General features: G+C 43.4%; 1 protein-coding gene across 19 annotated transcripts in view; it reads left to right on the top strand.

Annotated features, from left to right (window-relative positions):
- Positions 1-24,874, top strand: part of NRXN3 (neurexin 3) — a 1,366,589-nt gene that overhangs the window by 1,190,466 nt on the left and 151,249 nt on the right. For all 19 annotated transcript variants that reach the window (XM_065404047.1, XM_065404046.1, XM_065404048.1 and 16 more), the window contains one exon: positions 4,379-4,550. In XM_065404047.1, the coding sequence (XP_065260119.1) occupies positions 4,379-4,550 (172 nt within the window). The remainder of the gene's footprint in view (positions 1-4,378; positions 4,551-24,874) is intronic.

Raw genomic sequence — 24,874 nt, 5'->3', positions numbered from 1 at the left:
TCTAATAACTAAATGTATGGGAAAAGCGAAGGAGACTGAACCCAAGTGGATTAAGATCATGAAGTGGGTGTTCATTTTAGTGGTAGAGCCTGTCTTTCAAAGCCAAGGAGATGGACAATTTTATAAAATAGTTGGACTGAGACTCTGGAGAGCTCAGATCTCTTTCCAGCTCTGCCACAGACTGACCTTGGGTAAATTGCTAAGTCTCTCATGCCTCGTAACGAGGCATGGTAGTCTAGAAGAATGTGTTTGGTAATGGGAATGAACTGTTCCAGTCCTGGCTTTAACACTCTAAGGATAGGTCTACACTGCACACTTTTATTGGTGGCATGTCGTGCATATATATATATATGCATAACCCCCCTAGCATGGGTATAAATAGCAGTGTAGACCGTGAAGGATGGCTTAGGTGAGTAAAGACATGCATGAAGAGTGCGGCTATGTATCTGAGTACATATCCTACGTGGCTCTCTACTCCCCCAAGCTATGCCTTCCCATCTACCCTGTTATTTGTTAGCCGTGCAGTGTCCCGTTGCCTCCCCACTGCTGGAGCTTTTCCCAGCTGCCTTCCCTCTGCCAGAGCCTTTCACTGACATATATAGCTACACACCATAGTGTGGATGCAGCCTGCTTTTCACTGCGGCATGTAGCTACCCATACACTACACGCTGCTGCCAGTGGTTTGTAGTGTAGACGTAGCCTGAATATATCACTTAATCTCTCAGGGCCCCTGTTTTTTTCCATCTGTAATATGGGAAAACTAATGGTCACTCACTTTTTTGCTAAGTGCTTTAAATTCATTGGATAAAAAAGAGTAATGTACCTGTAAAGTATTATTAACAGGCCAGATCCTGAGGTCTGTATTCAGAGATGGGTTTGATACCCTTACTCTTGTGGATAGTACCTTACACTGTGACTAGTCCCGTAAATTTGAGTGAAACTACGTAAGCAGTAAGGCACTACTCTGCGTGAGTAAGGATGAGAAAATCTGGCCCTCAATGTCTAGGCAAAGTTCCCGCAAATAAAACTCTTGTTGAAGAGTCACTGGGAATTTTGAGTACGGACTGAATAGACCTGAGGAAGGGCCTCCTGAATTGGCCCATTATTATATAGTTCTGACCTCCTGGGTTCCAACATGGGCTAGAAACAAAAGCATCAAGATACAGTGAGAAGGACTGTACTTCTTCTGGAGGTTGGGAGAGAGAACTCATTTCATTTTAAAGCAACCCCCTCTTCCAAAGTAGATTGTGTGGAGAGCTATCACCAGCCTTTCTAGACTCAGAGAGAAGTTTGATTCTTTGAGGCGGACAGAGGAGAAATACAAGACATTACTGTAAGACCCCTCCTCCCCCGCACACAAAAGGATACGAATTCTATAAGCAGCACTCTGCAAAATCATTCAGATGGGGCCAGTCACCAGGGGGTTGATTATCTGGTCAATACTTGCTCTTTGAACGTCATTATCTCAGAGCAAGTAACCACTCTGTTTCCAAGTGGATGCTAATTACCAGAGAAAGGGGCAAATAAATGATTTGGCAGCATCATATTGATTCTTACCCATTGGTCAATCATTCGCTAGCAAACAGATAATCTTATTAATCAAGAAAATGGCTGCTGTGACCACCAATGAGAATTGAAATGGACTGGAGATGAAATAATTCTGTCTCCCTCGAAGGAATGAAAGTTTCCAGCTTTAATTGGGGAGCAAGGGGAGGAAGTCTTTAAACTCAGCTACTTCATTCATTCTCAAGGTCCAACTTTCCTTAAAGTTATCCTCCATGGGCATCTCCTTTGCCATATCACACTGTCCTGTGCTGATTATCATCACACGAGATTGGTCTGTGTATGTGAAGAAGTGGCAGCCCATCCATCCAGTGCTTTGGGGAAAGCAGATAAGAGGGATCCTTCCAGGAGGTAAATCTATAAGCATCCAGTCTTCATGCATGCGAGATCATTCTGTTGAGATCAGTAGGTACATATGTAGGAGAGCTTGCCCTTTTGGGGAGAAAGTGATAATAACGGCATTTTATCAGTCACAACACTAAATGTTAATACTCAAACCTCAGTCCAGTTTCCTTAATGACTAGCTTGCGTTTCAAGGAAATTGTTTAGGATTTTTATATAACGGGCAGCCCACTGCTGTAAAACAAAAAATATTAGGAGTGGAAGGAAACAGGAGGAATGTGTCAGACCTATAAGACCAAGGGAAATGGGGCTGTAGGCAGGGCTAGTTAGAAAACAAGAATTCCACTTCCTGAAATATTTCGAGATTTCAAAATTTGATTTTGTTTCTATGTGAAATATTTTGCAAAAAATGAGAACGAGACCCTCCCCCGCCATAGAATAGCCAATATTCCAGTGGTTAAGGCACTCACCTGGGATGTGGAAGACCTGGATTTAAGGCCCCTGTTCTGCCCAATTCAGAGCAGGCACTTGAACCCAGTTCTCCCTGATCCCTGGTGAGCACCCTAACTTCTGGGCTATTGGCTAGTCTTGGGTCTTGCTCTCAATCCTATCCAATACCTAAGAAAGTTTTGTCAGAACCAATATGTTTCATTTTTGACAAATTGGTACTTTTAGCAAAAAAGTTTTGTTGAAAAATTCCTGAACAGCTCTAGATGTCGGGGGGCAGGTAAGGGGGATTGGGGAGAGGGTCTGTAGGAGGTGTGGGGAGAATTGGGGGGAGTGTCTGTGAGAGGTGTTAAGTGTGGGGGAACTTAGGGTGTGGGAGGAATCTGAGACGAGGCTCTGAAATATCAGGTCTGGAGGATCAGGGGAAGGGGTTCTTCCACTGCTGAAGGTTTCTTAAATGAATGTGGTGATGGTAATTGGATTGACAGCCCTGAAAGCTGAATCCTTCTTTGTCCAGAGAGCAGACCTAGAACAGTCAGTGGGTAGTGTCAAGCCCCACCTCTTAATGTGTCTCAGCCCTGCTTGGGGAGAGGGGAAATTCACTCTCCACAGTCCATTTCAGCCTTGGTCTCTCTGCTGAAACAGCCAACAGGAACACCACTTTGTGATGCGGGTACCTCACAATTGGACTGAATTTACCATAGAACAGACCTTAGGTCACTGCCAAGCTGGGCCAGATTTGAACCTGTGCAAGTCTCCATATTATATTTATGACCCACAGTATCATCCAGTCCCTGGTAGAACATATGGTAAAGGGAAATGTTGAAGCATAGCAGCTGTAAACTACAAAAACTGCATGTGCCGCCTCCTCTCAGTTAGGCTTTAAGGTATAATTCAATCTACTGCGATTAGCATTTATATCCTACAGTGACAGGCACTCTGGAAGTACCTAAAATAGATATAAATACACCTCTACCCCAATATAACGCTGTTCTCGGGAGCCAAACAATCTTACCGCATTATAGGTGAAACCGCGTTCTATCGAACTTGCTTTGATCTGCCGGAGTGCGCAGCCCCGCCCCGCCGGAGCACTGCTTTACCGCGTTATATCTGAATTCGTGTTATATCAGGTCGTGTTATATTGGGGTAGAGGTGTAAATGTACAGCCTTAACCTACAGTACATTTTGGGTTGTGATCTCTTCATATTTCATAAGCTAAGGATGGTTGAATCAGTGCATTTCATGGATGGGAATCATAAAAAAATACCACCCACCACCACCATCACACAGAGTGCTACAGGAAATGGTGTTGCTGATACAGTAGGCTTTGCTCTTCCCTTGGTGTGTGCTGAGCAATGCCCAGGAGTGGTGCTAGAAGATGGTGTTCTATTGGAGGTGTTTTCTTGAGGATGAGAAGTAAAATCAAGGCTCTAACCACTTGGAGTAATTAAAAATCCCATTGCACTTTTTAGTGTGCATTAGCCTCACTGTAATGGCCAAACTCCAATTTAGATAATTACAGTTTTGCTCCCTAAAATTCCCCCTTCTGATTTTTAATTGGGGGAATTACGCTAAACTCCCTCCTGGAATAAACCTGCTATGTACTTTTTGCATGTGTCAAACAATTGCTGTGTTCTAGCCCAGTAGTGGTTGCAATTTAGTGGTGACTGAGCAAACGATACCTAATTAACGGGGATGTTTCCCAAATAACATTCTATACGTTTCCTTGGTTTTCCGTCCTTGGCTCTCAATTGTCCATGGAGAAGTTCTGAGGGAGGAAATTAGTCGTGATTCTCAGGTGAATAGCATTAAGAGCTGATGTATAGCGCTGCACAGAAAGACATATGCATTACACAACCACAAGTTTTATTGGTCCTACAAAACCCAGGAACTTTGCTACATGTTTTTGAGTGCCATCTACTGTCATCTTATCAATTGTCTAACTATTTAGATATTTACAGACCTAGAGAACTCTCATACCAGATGGTAACTTATCGGTTGTTGTTTCTTGCTCTTTTCATTATAGGAGCAAGGCAAGATTGGCGTGGTCTTCAATATTGGCACAGTGGATATTTCTATCAAAGAGGAGAGCACCCCAGTGAATGATGGCAAATATCATGTGGTGCGCTTTACTAGGAATGGCGGGAATGCCACACTTCAGGTGGACAGCTGGCCAGTGAACGAACACTACCCTTCAGGTATATGTTTGACCAAGACATCTTTCTCTCTGTCTTTTCCTTTTCAACCATCCACACCTTAAAATAAGGGTTACAACAACTAAATCATAAAATGCTGGGGCAGTATACAAACATTTATACATCCCCAGAAATAGAGAGTTGGTTTGAGCCTGATCCAATGTAAAGGGAGCTGAATTTATCATCCTGGTTCTATGTTCGCTGTGTTGGAAAATGAGGTATTGAATCCAACATCTACTGTGTATGGAGAGGTGTGGTGCAAAAAGGCTGCATGGCAATATGCACATAGATCATGCACAGTAAAAGCCCACTGGGCATATCCTGATCTTACAAAGAGTTACAAACTGATTCAACAACAACTTAGATTTGTTACTTGTGGTGATTTCTAATGAAAGAGAGCAGAGTGAAGAGCAGTGTGGTGGGAAGGGGGCGTGGCACTCTACCTTATCTCCTGATTGCAGCCTGCATAGACATGAATGTAAGGGACAACAAATGTGGCAGGATTGGTTCACAAGAATTTGTGTGGACCTTTCTTTTTGCTTCCCATAAGCTTTCATTCCCTGAAATTTGCTCTGAATTTTGGGATTGTACAAACAAAACTTGACATGCTATCCAGCTGAAACCATCATGTTTTAGTTTGCTTCATGTCAAAAACCATGTGGAACCATTCAGTTTCATATTGATTCTCTTTGAAACCATAACCCAAGGCCCTAGCAAAGAAGGGCAGCAGTGACAGACTGGGGTAATGTGCATGCAGAGAAGACAAGCCACATCCTTCTCCGTTTGTGTGTCACCATCATTGAAGGCCAAAGTCACCCTGAAATCAAAAGGATGCAGCCTTAGTGACGCTGACAATGCAAGGAGATGCTCAGTGACATACAAAGTCTGTAGAATGCAAAGAAACGGAGAGTGATTGCAGAGACAGTCACCGTCTTCAACTTACTGTTTGGCATCAGGAGTCATGGTCTACTCAGCAGCTGCCGGTGTTAAGTAAACCCAGGCAGCCTCCAGTGCCTCTCTCCCAGGTTTACACATAACCCACTTGGGGGTGGAAAGAGGGAGGATTCTCCTGATAAACACTAGGCAATTTGCCAGTAGTGTGGGAGTCGCCCACAAGCCATTTAGCTTCAAATGATGGCACTCGTGAGAGATACCTGAAGTACACTGCACCTAATTGTTCCCCCCAGACACTAATAAATTACTCTGAGGGCGTGATTTCATTTCTGCTCTTCACATGCTGGGAGCCTCTGTATCTGAGTGAGCTTCCCTGTGGTGCAGCACTAGTGCTTTCTACTTTGTATTCCACATGACACAAATGCTATAGATGTTTAGTGCTATATATTCAAAGGGCCTGTTCCCCAGCACCTTTACCATTATGGTACGTCAGATTCAGCCCAGTTATCCACTGTCTAGGGAGGGTGGGAAGTGCCCAAATCCAGTGCTTCCTTCCTACAGCCTCCATTAATTATTTCCCAGTCAGCTACCTCTGGTCCAGTTGGCAGCCTGTTACAGCCTGTACAGCCCTGTGAATAGAATTTCTTTATATATTAGTGACTGTAGTTAATCCCCTCTTGTAAAGAAGCAAAATACTCAGCTCTCTCAGTTGCTGAGTTTTTGAAAAGGGAAAATAAAACTTGCTTAGGAAATATCATAACTGAATCCTCTGCTGCTGCTTTATTTAAAGAACAGTCTGTGTTTCCATTAGGAAAGTCATGGATTTACAAAATCTGCATTAGCCATGTGTCTGGGCTGATATTGGGTGTATAAAGTCACACCCCAAGGATGAGGGATTTATTTCTATTCCATCCAGCCCCCCCCCCCCTGCCCCCAAACTTCTCTCTCACATACATACCAACTTCTGGGTATTTGTAGGTTATAAAATCTTTTTTAAAAGACCCAATAGAAGTTTACCAGCTTCAGAAGTTTAGTGAGCAACAATAACCCTAAAATGTCTTTTAAAACCAAAAGTGTTTCACTGGCTATACACTGAGACTGAGCACACATTGGAATTTCTTGTAAAGGATATAGACACAGGCCTGAACCAGAACTTTGAGGAGGTTTGGCTTTAGAGCCAAGCTTCATAGCTTGGTCCTAGGTCTACAATTGGATATGACCAAAACCTGCAAATCTCAACAGCCCACGCCTTGAAGTAAATTCAAATATTGGTCCATATCTGGACTGAGCATTCCAGTCCCTCTCCAAAAGGAATATGATGTCAAAAATAGCCAAGAAATCTATTCTCCCCCAGCTGCCTCACTCCCATTCATAATAGAGTGGGGTAATATGCAGGAATAGAATACAACTGCCCAGAATAAAACATCCCTTTATGGGAATGGACAGATAATAACGGATAGCATCAAGAAGGCTAAGGTGTTTAATGCCTGTTTTGCTGCAGTCTTCATTAAAAAGATGAATTGTGATCAGATACTTAACAGAATGTTAACAAGGGGGAAGGAACACAAGCCCAAATAGGGCAAGAACAGGTTAATGGATATTTAAATAAGTTAGATGTATTCAACTCAACAGGACTGATGAAAGTCACATAGTGTATTTAAGGAAGTAGCTGAAGCATTCTCTGAAACATTAGCAACTATTTTTGAGAACTCATGGAGGACCGGTGAGGTCCCAGAGGACTGGAGAACGGCAAAACATAGTACCTATTTTAAAAAAAGGAAAACTAAGAGGATCTGGGGAATTATAGATCAGTCAGCCTAACGTTGATGCCTGGAAAGATACCAGAACAAATAATTAAATAATTAATTTGTAAGCACCTAGAGGGTAACAGAATGATAAGTAATAGCCGACATGGAGTTGTCAAGAACAACTCGTCCCAAACAAACCTAATTTCCTTCTTTGACAGGGCTGCTGTCCTAGAGGATGGAGGAAGCAGTAGACATGATATATCTTGATTTTTAGTAATGTTTTTGAAACAGTCGCACATGACATTCTACGAAGCAAATGATGGAAATGTAGTAGATGAAATGACTATAACGTGGTTGCACAGCTGATTGAATGACCATACTCAAAGAGTAGTTATAATGGTTTACTGTCAAACTGGGAGGGCATATCTAGTTGGGTCCACAGGAATCCGTCCTGGGTCCAATACTATTCAATATTTTCATTAAATACTTGGCAAACAGAGGGGAGTGTATGCTTATAAAATTTGTGGGTGACACCAAGCAAAGAGGGGTTGCAAGGACTTTGGCAGGCAGGATTAGAATACAAAATGACCATGACAATTGGAGAATTGGTCTCCAATAAATAAGAAGAAATTCCATAAAGACAAGTGCAAAGTACCACACTTAGGAAGGAGAAATCAAATGTGTAACTACAAAATGGGGACTAACTGGCTAGACTGTGGTACTGCTGAGAAGGATCTGGGGGCTGTCGTGGATGAGAAATGGAATATGAGCCAACAATGTTATGCAGTTGTGGAAAAGGGTTATATCATTCTAGGGTGAATTAAAGGAATGTCGTATGTAAGACAAGGAAGGTAATAGTCCTGCTCTAGTCAGCACTGGTAAGGCCTCCTCTGGAGTGCTGTGTCCATTTTCTTAAACTGTGGACAAATTGGAGACAATCTAGATGAGAGTAACAAAAATGATAAAAGGTTTAGAACACCTGACCTATGAGCAAAAGTTAAAACTGGGGATGTTTAATCTTGAGAAAAGAAGACTGAAGCGGGGGAACTGATAACAGTCTTCAAATATGTTAAGGGCTGTTATAAAGAGGACAGTGATCAATTGTTCTCCATGTCCACTGAAGGTAGGACAAGAAGTAATGGGCTTAATCTGCAGCAAAGGAGATTTAGGTTAGATATTAGGAAAATATCTTTAGACAAAAGGGGGTAAATTAAATATTATTTCAGTTTTCCTCTCTGAATTTCATTGCCTTTTGTGGGATTATACATGAGATTCATAATTTATTTGAATGCTGTAAATGTATACCAATGGTTACTAAATGAGCAAAGAGAGAAGTATTTGCTTTTCTTTAAACACAGCCATCAATCAAGAAGGAATTAAATGAAAATAGCCAAATAGGTTCAAAAGACTCCAAAGCTATTATCTTTGCAACTTCATATAAAAGGCAAGAAAATGGAAAAAGCAACAAAACAACAATTCAGGCACTGACAAAATATCTTTATAAGCATCCAATTACAGGCAAATCACCCGCAACATGGGGATTGCTCATTTTGGGAAGGAAGAAGGGGTAGAGGTAAATTTGAAAGGGAGGAATTCATTTGAGCCTAAAGTTGTCTTAGCCTGGAGAACCTGAAATAATCCTGATCATTAGAGATTCTCTTAGTGTTTGCGCCTGGCTCTGACTTTCCAACTGTATTAGCGTTTCATTTACTGGGCAATAAGGCCGGGACAGTGATGTAGCATTCAGATTTGAGCCAATATTCCGGAGAAATGAGGAATAACAAATATCAGCAGGAATGCACTGGAGTTGCTCACTTTCATCCACCTGTCCTGGCACCCTTTAGCCAAAAACCACTGGCTCATTGATAATATTCAATATTTGAATTTGTTTTCCCTTTGTCATCTCCCCCAAGCCCACAACAGGGCTGTGTGAGATGTGCATGTCTTCAGACAGCATTGTTAGTCAGCTATGTGATGCTTGGATCATGAAGATTAATGCATTAAAGGGCCAGTGTGCCTATTCTTCAGCCTTGGGTATCTCTCTGAATGGCAAATTTACACTACTCTCTGTTCCCCAGAAGGGACTTACATCCCTACTGTTCTCTGGGGTGGGAGCAATGTTTTGTGCATCATCTCTATGATAGATGTGTGTCAGTGATGATTAGTTTTGTAGTTGCTGAGAGCTTTCTCTAAATCTAAATTCAACTATTTTTGTGGTTTAGTAAGTGTCATTCTGGACCAAGAACAGTGTCCCCACTGGGTAAGATACAAGAGCCAGTGCAGGTAGGAGAAGCCTCTGCTATACTTTTATTTCAGATTATTGTAAAATCCATCGTATTTGAGGCGCTTTACAATAAGAGAAAAAAAGACAAATTATGAATCCCAGTGCCTGGGAAGAAGCCAGCAATTCTCAGAAGGGTTAAAAACAAATCACCTATCTTGATGTAGAACTGGGATAGATACCTCAGGCCGTGGGTTTTCATTAAATCCTAGCCAGGAGGTTTTCTTGCTCTCTCGCTACCTTTGCTTGCAAAGAGAGATTTGGGGTCTTGCCAGATCTGGAGTGTACATTAAAACGAGCCTCATCTACCTGTTCATTCATCCGTGCAGTGCCTGCATTTCCTTCAGTACAGCGGGAAGAGAAAAACTAGGCAAAGAGGAGCTGCAAAGAAAGAACATGTCAATAACACCAAAATAAAGCCTGATTGAAGTCATGTTTCAAAGAGGGATAGTGGGGGGAAGTGAGGTGAAAGACAGGAAGAGACTTTCATTTAAAGAGACACTCACTTAATGGGGGAACATTACCCTGGCTTTTTATAGACATATTTTAAAACTGAGAATCAATTCAATATAGAACAACTAGATCCTCATGAGCTAGTTTCTCCAGCTAGGTAGAGAGAAAAAAATTGTTCCACTTGCTCCTCCCTATCACCTTTGTGAGTGACCTCCACCAGCCTCTCATCAGGAATCCACTCATTCTCTTAAGTGGCATTAACTTTTAATGCCATTGGCTCCAGGTAATAGAAATAACTTTTGTCCTCTCAGTGCCCCTCCCCTTGGCACACACACATGGTTTACCACAAAGTTTGGCAAACTGGAATCCAAACTCCTCCCCAGAGTGCTACAGGGGGTTGGCGCATGGGGGTGAGGTGGGGAGGGATTCCTGGTATAGTGGCTCTGCTGGGCCAGTGTCCCACTGCCATTCTTTGTCTTCTGATGTCACAACAATTCTAAGTTGGAGTTGGCCGGATGAAGTGCAGGTGTTGATGGCAGGCTGAGATTCTGCCTCTTTCCATTCCTCTCTTGCTCACACACAAAATTTAAACTATGACCATGTTTCTTTTGTTTCTTTCTACTGTTGTGTTGCCCCTTTTTGACCCCAGAGGCTAGTCCAAGTTCAGGGCCCTAGGGATGTTCCAGTTAGAAGTAGAAATTGATGGATCTGGTATTTACAATCTTGCTTCTTTACAAAGAACGTACAAAATCCTGCTTCTGCAAATGCAAGAGTAGCGAAGAACAAAAGGAGCAGATTCTTAGCTTACAGCTTCAAGTATCTTTAGCCAACACCAGGCCCCAAAGCTCTCTCTCTAGCTTTTTCCAGGGTCACACTTCAGGCTTTTGCTTGGCTTTTTGGCTTTCCCTGGATGTCTCTTCTGTGTGCTCTCAGATACACAGCCCCTGGTCAGAATGCCCAGTGGAACTAATTGCCCACATAGTGCTAGTTTCTGGCAGGCTCTATTAGGCATAGTTTTCAGTGTGGCCACTTAACAGCTATCTTAAATGAAGAGTGCATTCACACATCATTTTCTGCCAGGTTTTAACTCAACCCATAACAAGATTTAACCCTAGCGTATAATGCTATCTTCTCCCGCAAGCCAGGTTAGTGCTGGTGTTGTTTTCTCCAGAGCCATCTTGTACTAGGTGCTCCGCTCCTAATGTCTACCCTAGTTGGCACAAGTTCCATTTTCCTGTGGCACTGCCATCATCCCCTCTTCTTATAGAGGTCAAGCAAAATAGGAGCTGTTCATATTTGTACCAAAGACCAAAACCATGGGTAACTTGCGTCAAAGTTTCTGGGTTTTTTTGTTTAAAACTGTGTAAAACTGGGTGCTGTTGCAGTTTTAGCCATGAATTTGGTCCAATCAGCAGTTTTAGCAGAGTTCTGTTTGAATTTTGGTGTTTGTTTGAATTCAAGTGATGTTAACCCAGGCAAATGGGAACCAACTGGAAAGTGTACCCAAGCATTCGCAGATAAAGAGCTATACCTGCATAAGCATTGGTGAATAGGGGACTATCTTGATACTCTCGTCACAGGTCAGTATGGAGTGCAGATGACTTACAACTGACAAAGCTTCAAGAGAGGAGGCTTGAGAGCTAGTGGTAGAAAACTCACACAGATAGATCACAGCATAGAGATGTTATGCATTCTTAGGCTGTGATAGAGATACAGTAGTTATTCTTTTCCCTCTGCCATGACATGAGGAAAATGCTATCCAGTAACACTGGTTGGCATGATAGGAAGGCCTGATATGAAATTCTGATATGGAGTCAAGCCTCCCTTGCTGTGAGGAATTTTCCATCTATTTTGTTGAAAGAAAGACTCAGTTCTGGGATGCTTTAGTCTGCATCATGGAGATATGAGAGCAGGAGGAACTCTGTCTAGCTTTCCTCAGTGATCCCTTAGATCTCTTGGGTCACCTGTGTCCCATTGCCCACAAGCTGGACAATTGGCCTTTGTGAGTGATGAAGGGAAAGTTTTGACCCATTATTGACAAAGATTTTAAAGATCCTCTTAAATAAGTGGTGATAAGACTCTTGCTCAAGAATCTCTCTCTTGATATTCGCCTTCTTGTCAATTACCACCTGTTTTGTCATCTCCCGTTCTGGAGAAAAGTTACTGAGAAGTTTGTTTGGTGGCAGCTACTGACATAGATGGATTTAATAGGCATCCAGGACCTCTGTCTTTCTAGTTTTAGTGTGGAGAAGATATTATTATCTAAAGTTGATGGCCATGGACAAAGTATCCATGATGATTTTATTAGACTTGTCACCAGCTTTTGACACCATTGACACTGACAGGGTTCCGTCTTGTAATTCTCCTGTTCAAAATGATCCACTGCTTTGTAACTTCTAGGTTGGATGACTGCTGTGTGCACTTCTTGGGACTACCACTTGAAGACCATTGAGAAGCTTCAGCTAGTGCTAATGCTTATCTCTTGAGTGGGTTGAGCCATTATGGATTCTAACAGTTCCCTGTACTGGTTGCCTATTCACTTCAGGGTGCCAGTTAGAATATTCATTACAGTCTATAAAGGCTTAAATGCTCTGCGACACATTTACTTCGCTTGTAGGTGCTTTAGAAATGTAGATTGATAGGGATGGGACAGGATCATCTCTCTCCTTCTGAGCCACAATAGGAGTTATGATCTGCTGGGCCATTCTTCCAGTCGGTACCTGGGATTTAACTGTCTACTTTTAACAGTGGGGTATTCTCAAAGGACATCACATACTTCTAAAACCTGTTTGCTGGAGTAGGCCCATGAGGGCCTGGATACAGTGAGCTTGCGGCGCCGTACAAGGCCTTTCGGGTGCAGGAATAAGAGTGCCAAGCTTTTGTCTACAGTGTGGTTATAGCTATGTTGTTGCCAAGATATTAAAGAGACACGGTGTGTAAGATTCTATCTTTTATTGGACCAGCCTCTATTGATGAGAGAAACATGCTTTCAAGCTTACACAGGGCTCTTCTTCAGGAAGAAGACCAACAGAAGCTGCTCCAGCAAGAGATATTACCTCACCCACCTTCTCTCTCTAAGCTTTTGGGGGCCTGGTGATGGTCATAGATATAAGTCTATAAAATAAATAACAAATGGTCTGATTTTCAGAGGTACTCAGCATCCGCAACTCCCATTGCTTTCAATGGAAATTTTCAGTACTCAGCACCTCTGGAAATTGGACCATACACCTCTATAATTGCCATTGCCACTTGTTTGCTTTAAAACGGATAATTTCTTGCTCCACTCACACTCCTTGCCCTTCCATCCTTCTCTCTACTTTCTCCTTCCCCAAGTGACATGAACTTGATTAAACGAAAAGTCCATTCCTCACCCCACCCCTGCACTTGACGGCCGTGAGGGGGTTGTTTCTTTTCTTCTTTTCTTGGTTTTATTTAGTTTTTATCCGCCAACATTTTCTTTTTCCCCCTCTGTGATTTCACAGCCACGAGATAAATAGCCTTGTATCTTACAAGCTAAATACAATTACTGCTATCAAAACCAGAGTCTTTCTCTTCCCGTAAATGTCTCTTGGAAGCTGATAAGCTGTTCAAGGCAAACCACGGGCTTCTGTCTAATCCTGAGATTAAACATAACCACCCAGAAGACAGCAAGCAAATTTTTGTTTGGAGGTAGGGGGAAGAAAGGGGGTGGGGAAGTGAGATTCTCTCCTGAGATAGTAAGAGGACATGTGCACGACTCAAGGTTATTTGTAAAGGAATTACACAAAACATAGAAGAGCTTGTTATTATGATGAGGAATTTCATCAGATAATGCAGAAGCTGTTTTAGTTACTAAAGAAAAGATTTAGCAAGGATACCTTTGGGACTGAGGGTGGCAGGAAGGTATGTGCAACAGCTCCTAGGCATGGCTGCTGGTTTTGGATTGTAGTCCCCAGCCCATCTCCCCAACAAGAGATCTTGAAAGATGACAATCAGCTTCTTTGTTATAAATGCCCTATGTTAAATATGGTGTGGCAATATGACCCCAAAAGTCAGGGGACTGAGGCAGAAATACTCCTGTATTGTGTTCCCTGCCATGACACTTACTCACTGTGTGACCTTGAGCAAGTTAGCTCACCTTTAGGTGCTTCAGTTTCCCTATCTGTCAAATAGGGAATTTGTGGGACTTCATAATTATAAAGCATTTTGAAATCCTATCCTCAGCACCAGGGAAGGGGAAAATAGATTTGGATGGTCCAACAGTTAACCATGGAGGATTTCAGGCAAACTGCTCTGTTCTTTTCTCATCTAACATGTGCCTTCATGTTGCAGACACAAGCTGATAGGTTGTGATTTCGCTAGCTCTCATAATTTCAATACTGTTGGGTTAGCCAGTACTTGGATGGGAGACCCCCAAGGAAAACTCAGGAACTCTACTAAATGGTGTGTGTGATTCACTAAGAGATGCTCTTTCATCTACATTTGTACTGCATCCTATACTGCTGCATAGTATGTGCTACTAGAGAATACCATCCATTTAATTAGACATAAAACTGAGGTCTTGACCACTCGGTCATTAAGAGAGCCTGTGGCAATTTTTTTTTTTTTTTTTACAAGAGTTGGAGAGTTATCTTGAGGGTACTGGCCAAACCCCATCATGGTCTTAATATTTTCTTTACTAAATGCCCCTGTTAGTGGATGGCAAGTTAAGGAGAAAGAGGTGACCTGAACTGAATTTTGATTAGCTTTGTGAGTTGCATGTGATCCCTGATGTTACTTTCATACACTTGGTTGTGGCATTTAATTTTTTGTATTGCACTCATTTTGTGGGACTCAAATGAGTCTTCAGATGCTTCCTATCTCCATGGAGCGGAGGCAGCAAGTAAAATCCCTTTGACAAATTTATTGCATCTTGTAATGAGTCTAAAACATATAAAAAGCCAGGGTTATTAAAACAGCACTGGAGATGCATAGTTTGAAGGCAGCGCGGTAACATATGTTGAAAGATCTGCCAAGAGGGATGATTAAAGCATGACAAGTTGATGAAATCAAGAGTTGATTGTAGCTTGTCACTGCGGGGCCAGAAAATTTATAACATTTTTATAAGGCTGGAAGATACATAAGCATGACTACAAGGTATGTGCACACATACATGCTGCCGTATAGATACAGTGAGACCTACATAGACGTGGACAAACATTACCAAAAGAGACAAAAACACTCCAGGACTCATGCGCGCACACACACACTGTTCTGGGCATAGAGTCTGGAGCTATGAAAAAGTTGTGGAAATTTTGTCATTAAATTTTACTTAGAAATTTTCACCATTTCACTTGTGCACTTGATGTTTTGTTCTTCCACAGACATGTGGAGCAATTATTAACTTGCACTGTGCTCTTTCTCTCCAGTGGTTGCATGGAAGCAGTATAGTGGCTGTCTTACTTTTGTACATGATGAGATGAAGGAGGCAAAAAGTGTTAAAGAGAAAAATGATTATGCTAATTTTGCAGACATCTTTCTACCTGTCCGGGTTTCATCTCTCAAAGCTAATCCAGTATCTGATGGCATCCTGTGGTGAGGTGTGTATTCTTACCTTCACCAAATACTTCCAGTCAACATCAGAGAGTGGCGCTAAATCAAGTGCCTGTGTTTCTGTCAGCTTTGCATTAAGCAAGAGGCAACTTAAGCCAAGCAGGTTGGAAAGGAAGCTCAGCATTACTTAGCAGCAGCAGGAGGGGTGAAAATAAAGGCAGAGGGTAAATGAGGAAGTATATGTATAATTGCACGTACAGGATAGCATCTTCAGCAGCAGATATGCTGGCCTGATTCCCCACCAGGATCCCATGGAGAGCTCTTGAATTAGGAGCAAAAGGGTAGAGGTACTCTTCTGAGCTCTGTGCACAGAATGAGCTCCAGCCACTTGAGATGTCAATGTGCACTATTGCTGTGGGTCTGCCAAATCTAGGGGGAAAAGGTGATTTTTAATTTGAATTAGCTAATGTGATTTGAAACACACATCACCCAGCGTAGTCACTTTAACACCTTTAAAGTTACGTGAAAGCCTGGCTTACAACATGTTATCTAAGTCGATTTTTAAAGCACCACCTATTCCTCAGACTAGACTGGTTCTCGGAGTAGATTGTGTACATCTTCATAAGATGATCCTGACATTTAAAATGTAATCACTGGGCATCTGAATTAACAAGATGAATAGCGAAGCTTGCACCTCTCTCAGCTATTGTTCCAGGTTGTTTGCAGTTTCAGACAACCTTCACTGCATGGTTACAGTTGTGAGCTAAAATGTGACATGAACTAAGTATAACAGAAAGCTGAGTTTCTGAACAATAAGAGGCTGCTTAGGGTGCCGTTAAGCTGTAGCACAGGATATTGGCCCTATTTGAGACTGCCCACTGTGCACCCAAAGCATTATTGGTTCTTATAAAAATAAACTCAGGCAGGAACAGTCAAGTTATAGGCATTTCTCAGCTCTGTCCCCACTTTCGTAATTGTGCAACCAAAACAGACCTGTAGACTCGCAGGTGGCAATGAATTGTCCTGAACACACATACTGAGTGCAAGATGGGCAGTAGGCTGCTGATAGACTCCACACAGCTGCTTGTGTTCCTTCTGGCCCTGTTGGACCTCAGCTCAGTGCATATCAAACCGAAATAACCTCCTCTTCCCCTTTAAATAATTCTTGCCTGGCTTCTAGTCCTATCAAGGGAATATAAAACCTGCCTTCCTCTCACACTGCAGCAGGGAGCAGCACACTTACTTCCTACCGCTACAACTGAGCGCTCACAGACAATCACTCCAGTGTGTAAACGCACACAGAGACATGGTTTCTTTGAGATGCACATTGACTCCTTCAGACATGATCACAAGCACACACAACCCAAGAACCTGCTGTGCACATAGCTACAACCCTTAAGACCTGTGCACACAGGCACTTGCACACAGACATGCTTGCACAACTCTGCCCAGCAGACCACCTGGCTGGTAGTGTCATTTTGCAATTTAACAGGCTTTGGGTCCCCATTCTCCCCGCCATATGCTGAAAATGCTGAACTAATCTTGGGGAACCCGCAGTGCACATGCAGTTTGTGACACTTCAATTGACATCACGTCCTGGATTTCCCTCCCACTGAAATTTTCTATAAAATCCCGGGACATTTTATTTCAGACAAACTGCAAATGAGTCCATCACCGGGAGGGAGATGGGCAGGAATAGGGGTATTAGCACTTTTTCTGCAACAGCCATGGAAAAAAAATGCACAGAGACATGCTTGAACAGCAGTCTTCTCAGTACCACACAAAGGAGCATAGGATTTTACCATATTGCATCAGACTGTTAGTCCAGCGAGTCTTGTATCCTGCCTCCTGCTGTATCAGACTGGATGTTTAATTTATCCAGTCTAGTGGTCAATGCTAGATGCGTCAGAGAAAAATGGAAAAAAATTGACCATAACATATCTGGCTTACTGGATTTTGCTATCCAAAGGTGCTGGGTGTGGGGCAGTTTCCTTCCTACCCCCTGGAGACTATCCACTTATCCATCTAGTCCAGATTCCTACCTAGGATAGTGGTCAGATGCTTCAGAGAAGGATTAAATATCCACTACAATAGAAAAACACACACTAACATGCTCATGGGGGAAGTTTCTTTCTATCCCCAGGTAGTTAGAGATTGGCTTATGTCCTGAAGCATGAGGCTTGATATACCATTTACATGTGTACCCTATCTATTGTAATTGTGAATATTCTTCTTATCCCCATATTTTTCTAATCCTGCTAAACATTTAGCCTCAATAATAGCTTGTGGCAGTTTTCCACAGAGTAATTATCTGTTGTGTCCAGAAGGCAAACAAATGCTGTTTGACTTTCCCTGTTAATATTTGTTAACCTGTCAGGATCCTGGGTGAAGGTAGGCCAGGCTAGTGGCAGGAGCTTGGGGGCCCAGAACTGAAGCCAGGGGTCAGAGCTTTATCAGGGTAAAGAGTCAAGTTGAGGGTCAAGCCAGCGTCCGAGCTGGATACAGAATCAGGCCAAGGGTCCACTTGGTTTCCTAAACACTTCCTGGTATGCCCCATGGGCTTATATAGGGTCAGGGAACCAATCAGGGATCACTAAGACCACTGTCAGATCACATGAGAGGGAACTTCACATGGCATTCAGTCTATATGGATTGTAGGTCACAGGGAGTGGGTAGGTTACAGCTGCTGCTGGGTGTCAGGGTGGGGATGTTAGATGGCTCATGGGTCTAGGTTCAAGTCCCACCAATCCTTACATAACCCATGGGATGTAATCAAGGAAACACTTCCATCCACTTTCCAGCTGGAATTTGGTGGATGCTAGTGTCTGCCATATTATAAGCAAGTTACCTGACCCAAAGAAGAAAGGGAGTTTGTTGCTTACAAGCTATATAATAGGATGTATAACTTTTCTCTGCTTCCTCCTAAGTACCCTCAGATCATCTCAGTCCTTTCTTAACCATGGACCCTCGATCTGGGGTATTTTTGCAACTGACTTTCCTCCAGACATTAGAGGAAATGCCTCTGGAAAGGCATTTGCTCCAGATCCTTGGCTGTGGAGCAAGAATGCAACTCAGGAGATGGAGACCTTTGCATTTCCCCAGTCCCGAGCCTGCTCTGTTCCATGCTAATTATCTAAATTATGCTGGCTACCAAAGGCCCTAAGATGCCAAATATGACAGCCAGAGAACTGGGCAGCATAAAGATACCCTTCTTTTCACTTGGCTACGGTTTCCGCTCCCCTCTCTTGCCAACAACAGGTAGGGCATTACATAAGAGCCATGATACAGGCTCTACACTACTAGAGGATTCCCCTGCACTGGGACATTCCTCCCATGCTCAGATATGCTGCCTTTAGGGCTGTAATTCAGTGATGCTGTGGCATGAAGCAGCTTCACTGCACTGGGGGACCGGAGCTGTCATTTTTGTTTCCTTCTATTTTTCCAGTGTGTTTTCCTAAAAATTATCACCATATTATTCTCCAGGCACAGTAGTTAGAAGCCAGCTAATTAGTTGCTCTCTCAAAGAATTCTAGAGGGAAAGTTTATTGCTGCTCATGTACTGCATAGTACAACCCTGACTATCCTAAACTCCGTATATAATGAACTATCATGTCTCTCTGTCCATTGGTCTGTGATTATATGAACTCCCAGTTACCCAAGCACGTATGATATCATCAGAACAGTTCTGATGGATAGATTTCTACTCAGCTTGTGTGAAATGAAAGGTTATTGGTTCAATCATCTCATGACTTTTGCAGCTCCGTAGCTATGATCATAATGTGGTGCTGGAGAAAGATGGAGAAACAGGCTAAATTGATTATTGTGAGAGAAGAGAATTCTGCTAGACAGCACAGCTCATTGAACTGTTAGATATTAGTATTGCTCCATTTCTCTGTCAGGTTACTACTTTTTTAGTTTTCTGGGCAAATGGAATTATCACAACGTATTTTCTCTCTCTCACACAAGATACATAAACATGACTACATGGTATGTGCAGACACACACACACTTCCATATAGACACAGAGAGGCATGGACAAACACTATCAAAACAGACAAAAACACTCCAGGACTTGTGCATGTGCACACAGAGAAAACAAACAGCTGGACCAAAGGATTGGCAGCTTGAGCAATAACTTTGTGCTTTCCAGATCTTACTGCCTGCAGCCAGAACAGTGCCAGCTGTAATCCCAGGTTGACACATCTGACTTGCAGTGATTGAAGCAGATCAAACACATCAGTATTCCCTCTTCTCACAGAAAGGCAGCAGAGAATACAAAGTCATGCAAAGGAAACCATATGATTTAGGCCAAAAGTAGGAGGATTGCAGGAAGGGATCCAGAAATGAGGGGACTAATAATGGGACTGGAACTTCTGAGTTTGTGTCCACTTTGCAAATAACTCTCTGTCCCGCTTTGGGCAAGTTCTTTTACCACTTTGTGCCTCAGTTACCCCATTTGTAAAATGGAGATAAAAATCCAGGTTTACCATACAGGGTGCTTGCGGGAATTAACTAGCTGATATTTTACAGCATATTAAATTATAAAGTGTCTTAGTTCCAGACTCTTAAAATCCAACCTGTCCTGCGCAAAAGGAGGGTTTTCCCCTGCCCTGGGAACTCAGTGTTATTCAGTGGCATTGACCCTACATAACAGGGTACCTCCTGCAGATTGGGTGGCATTTTAAGCCTCTTCTATGTATTCGCAATATTACAATAAAATAGAATGTCTGTAGTAGTTTTCAGAATCCTTTTCAAACATCAGTGGATCAAGCTTCAGAACTCCCCTTCTTCACATTCTGCTGTGTGCTAGTATTGTCCTTCTCTACTCCCCTCCCCTTTCTGCTGGGTAAGAGTGGAGTACAGTGGTGGGGAGGCATCGATGTATAACCAAGTAGCACGGAAGGTGATCTACTGTGTCTGGTGAAAATGTTCAGGGCTGCAAATATTTGCCTACATTACAGATACCAGGATTCTGATCATATTCTAGAGAACACATCACTGAAAAGGGTAAAGGACGAAAAAGAAACTGCAGCCGCTTAGCCCCCCCGACCCTGTTTCTGATACAATGTTTCTTGATAATGATTGGGGTGGTTCCTCTGCATCTAGTGCATGGACCTTGCTTCCTAGAAGGAAGATTTGAATCCTCCTGCGTTATTTCCACACTCTTGCAAAGAAGAGAAAGATTTTTGAGGGAAGGCAAAGTTCACAGATTTGTATCAATCGGAGGTGGGAAAGGCCTGTTAAGTCATATTTCGTCCACTCCCCAGTCAGTCTAAGAGTCCTGCACTATATTCTTCCAGGCTTTATCCAATCCCGTTTTAAATAATTCAAGCAGTGGGGCTTCCAACATTTCCTTAAGAGACTATTCTGCAGGCTAATAGATTGCACTGGTAGGAAGTGCTTCTCAATAATCACCTTACATTTCCTTTCATCACTTTCTTACCACGGCTTCTAGTTATATCTCTGTGGAGCACCATAAAAATTCCCTCCTCTTCCTTGGGGTTTGCATCTTTCTGATGTATGTATACAGTTATCCTTTCCCCCTTTGACCTTTCATTTAGCCAAACTATACATATCTATTATTATTATCATAATTACCTACTTTCTGAACACCATCAGTTTACTCAGCATTGTACAATTAGACTTGGAAGGACTAGGTTGTTATCAGTAAATGTCAATTTCACTGTCTACACACAAACCCATGAAAAACATTTCCACTGCTGATGACTGAAATATGATCCAAGTGAATCAGTGCCTATAAAATAAGAACTGGCCCAAATCTTCACACAAAGCTCAAACCAAACCTTTCCTTTGGAGGTTTGGGAAAGTTTGGCTAACCTTCCTACTCCTGTTTTCATTCGGGTTGCTCCCACTGTGCTTCTAGATCGGGGGTGGGCAAACTTTTTGGCCTGAGGGCCACATCGGGGTATGGAAATTGTCTGGCGGACCATGAATGCTCACGAAATTATGGGTTGGGATTCGGGAGGAGGTTTGGGCACTGGCTGGGGGTGCGGGCTCTGGGGTGGGGCCAGAAATGAGGAGTTCAGGGTGCGGGAGGGGGCTCCGGGTTGAGGTGCGGGGGGGTGAGGGCTCTGGGGTGGGACTGGGGCTGAGGGGCTTGGGGTACAGGAGGTGGCTCCAGGCTGGGACTGAGGGATTCAGAGGGCGGGAGGGGGATCAGGGATGGGGCAGGCTGTTGGGGTATGGGGGGGGTGAGGGCTCCGGCTGGGGATGCAGGCTCTGAGGTGGGGCTGGGGATTTGGGGTTTGGGATGCAGGAGTGGGCTCCAGGCTGGGACCGAGTGATTCGGAGGGCGGGAGGGGGATCAGGGATGGGGCAGGCTGTTGGGGCATGAGGGGGGTGAGGGCTCCGGCTGGGGGTGCAGGCTCTGAGGTGGGGCTGGGGATGAGGGGTTTGGGGTGTAGGAGGGGGCTCCAGGCTGGGATTGAGGGGTTTGGTGGGCATGAGGGGATCAGGGATGTGTCAGGGGATTGGGGTGGGAAGGTTCAGGGGTGCAGGCTCCAGGTGGCACTTACTGCAACCAGCTCCCGGAAGCACGTCCCCCCTCCGACTCCAAGGCGCTGCCAGGCGGCTCTGAGTGCTTCCCCATCCACAGGTGCCACCCCTGCAGCTCCGATTAGCCGTGAACAGAGGCCAATGGGAGCCGTGGGAGTGGTGCCTGTGGACGGGGCAGCGCACAGAGCCGCCTGACCATATCTCCTTGTACTATGTAGGAGCTGGAGTGGGGTCATGCCGGTTGCTTCTTGGGAGCTGCGCAAGACCCCGACCCCACTCCCCAGCAGGGCAAGCCTCCGACCCCGCTCCCCAGCGGGAGCTGAGGGCCGGATTAAATGGTCTGATGGGCTGGATGTGGCCCGCGGGCCGTAGTTTGCTCACCCCTGTTCTAGATTGAGGATGCAGAAGTGTTGGAATACCATCCGACTTCCTTTGTAACCTTTGCAAGTCCATTAACCTGTCTTTGAATCAGGGCCAAATTGAAAGGTGTGCCTAAGGGAGTCTGACCTGATGCAATATTACACTGGTCCCTACAGCGTGTAAATTGCACCAGGTTAGAAATTGTTAGACTCAACTGTTACTGACATGAAGCTCACATCACCTCTGAAGCTGATCCATGGAAGCTAAATTGGTACATCTTATATACCCCCGAGATGGAAAATGGGTGCATCAGGAAAAGTAAGTAGCAGGAGGGTATAAGTTAAGGTAGAGGGGGAGTTGTATTAATCAGGCTTCCTCTGAGGCAGGGAAAACTTAGAAACAAGTTCACTTACCTGATTGTTGGAGTAACTTCAGATTTCTTTTTTTGCCACTGGAGTCTTGCCTGCCAATTCTCTCCTATTTCTGGTATGTGTGCAATAGAGACTTTGTCTTCTTTTGTTCCAAAGTCTTTGGGTTGAGGTAGCCCCAGTGTGAAGTTCAGCTCTTCACAATAAAAAGCTCCACATTGAGAGGAATGAAAGGGAAAGGCAGGACTCAAAGACAATGGTGAGAAGAGAAGGAAGGGGGTCACGTCAAGGATATTCAGGGATATGGGAAAGAAGAAGACAGGAAAGAAAAGGAGACCCAGAATAGCAAGAGCTGCAATTTTTTCTAACAAGGAGTTCAGTGAAAATAGAAAAAAATACCTAAAAGCTGAAGCAAACTTTAATAAGGATAACAATCTCCTCTTCTTCAGCATGTTCCATCAAAGGATCTCAAACCCAAGAATCCACACATCTACCTGCTGTGTCCCCATTTTACATATGGAAAAGCTGAAGCACAGGGAAGTTGTTACACAAGATATTCAGTAGCAGAAGCTGATATAGAACCCAGGTCACCTGATTCTCAATCCTTTTCTTTAGCTGCAATCCTGTGCCACATGTATGTAGCTCACACCTTCCATTTGGTTTGGCATTCTTTCAAAACCTAATATGGATAGAGATATTATTTTCCATTTGGTGTTTTTTCTACATTTTGATTAAACAGAGTTAATGTAAGAAGTCCTCTACAATGTGTAACTTAAATCACAGCAGTATTGTGCTAGTGCAGGGATCGGCAACCTTTGGCACGCGGCCCGTAAGGGAAATCCGCTGATGGGCCAGGATGGTTTGTTTACCTGCAGCGTCCGCAGGTTTGGCTGATCGCAGCTCCCACTGGCCACGGTTCGCCGTTCCTTGGCCCACGCTGCTTCCCACAGCCCCCATTGGCCTGGAACGGCAAACCGTGGCCAGTGGGAGCTGTGATCGGCTGAACCTGAGGACGCTGCAGGTAAACAATCCGGCCCGGCCCACCAGCGGATTTCCCTGAAGGGCCATGTGCCAAAGGTTGCCGATCCCTGTTGTAGTGCATCAAAATATACAGCTGCTTATAAGCAGAATGCCTGATTCTAATTCTGATTTCAATCATGTTATTCCTGATTTAACACAGAGAGGAGAAACAAACCCAGAAGTGAAATTGACTACTAATGTGGTTTTACTTTCCAAGCTGTGTGGTGCAAAAAGTAAGCAAACAGATTTAATGAAGACAAACAAACACAATTTTTGTACTTCTTTTCAGTAGTAATAATCAAGCATGTTATTAGTAAAATGTTTAAGTGGGACTGTTCAATAGATTGTGTGTTTATAAGTTCAGTTGCCTTGCAGACAGATGTGGTTAAGCTGCTGCAATGTTCGTGCTTATTCAGACCAAAGCGCTGAAACCTCTGAGGTTGAAAGCAAACCATGTCCCTCACTAGGAACCAATGAAAGATGCTAGCTTCCCAGTGGAGTATTCCAGTGTCACTTCCTAAATAGGTCACTCAAGCTCTAGAAGAAACTAGAGCTTCCCAGCTGATGTCTTTGGGACAAATGGACCTGTACCAGTTTACACCAATAAAGAATTTATTCCCTAAATGTGAACTAAATGCTGGCTGTGATAGTCTAACACAGCTTCTTTTCCCCCTTGACTTTTACACTCCTTTTATGCTGAAGCAATCTCAGAACCATTAGCAATTACCTTTGAGAACTCATGGCAGACTGGAGAAGGGCAAACATATTACCCATGTTTAAAAGGGGGATCAAAAAGGACCCCATAAATTATAGAAGAGTCAGCGTAACTTTGATACCTGGAAAGATAATGGAACAAATGATCATACAATCAGATTGTAAACACCTAAGGGATAATAGGATTCTACAGAATAGTCAGCATAGATTTGTCAAGTACAAATCATGCTAACGTAATTTCTTTCTTTGACAGGATTCCTGACGGAGGAAAGCCATAGATGTGATATATTTTGATTCTAGTAAGGCTTTTGATGCAGGCCCACATGACATTCTGATAAGCAAACCAGGGAAATGTGATCTAGATTGAATTACTATAAGGTGGAGGCACAACTGGTTGAAAGACCATACTCAAAGAGTAGTTATCAATGGTTCGCTGTGAAACTTGGAGGGTGTACTCCTAGG

Source organism: Emys orbicularis, chromosome 4 (assembly GCF_028017835.1).
Source record: "Emys orbicularis isolate rEmyOrb1 chromosome 4, rEmyOrb1.hap1, whole genome shotgun sequence".
Classification (NCBI taxonomy): Eukaryota; Metazoa; Chordata; order Testudines; family Emydidae; genus Emys; species Emys orbicularis.
The sequence above is the reverse complement of the archived record's forward strand: the minus strand, read 5'-3'. Positions and strand labels throughout refer to the sequence as shown.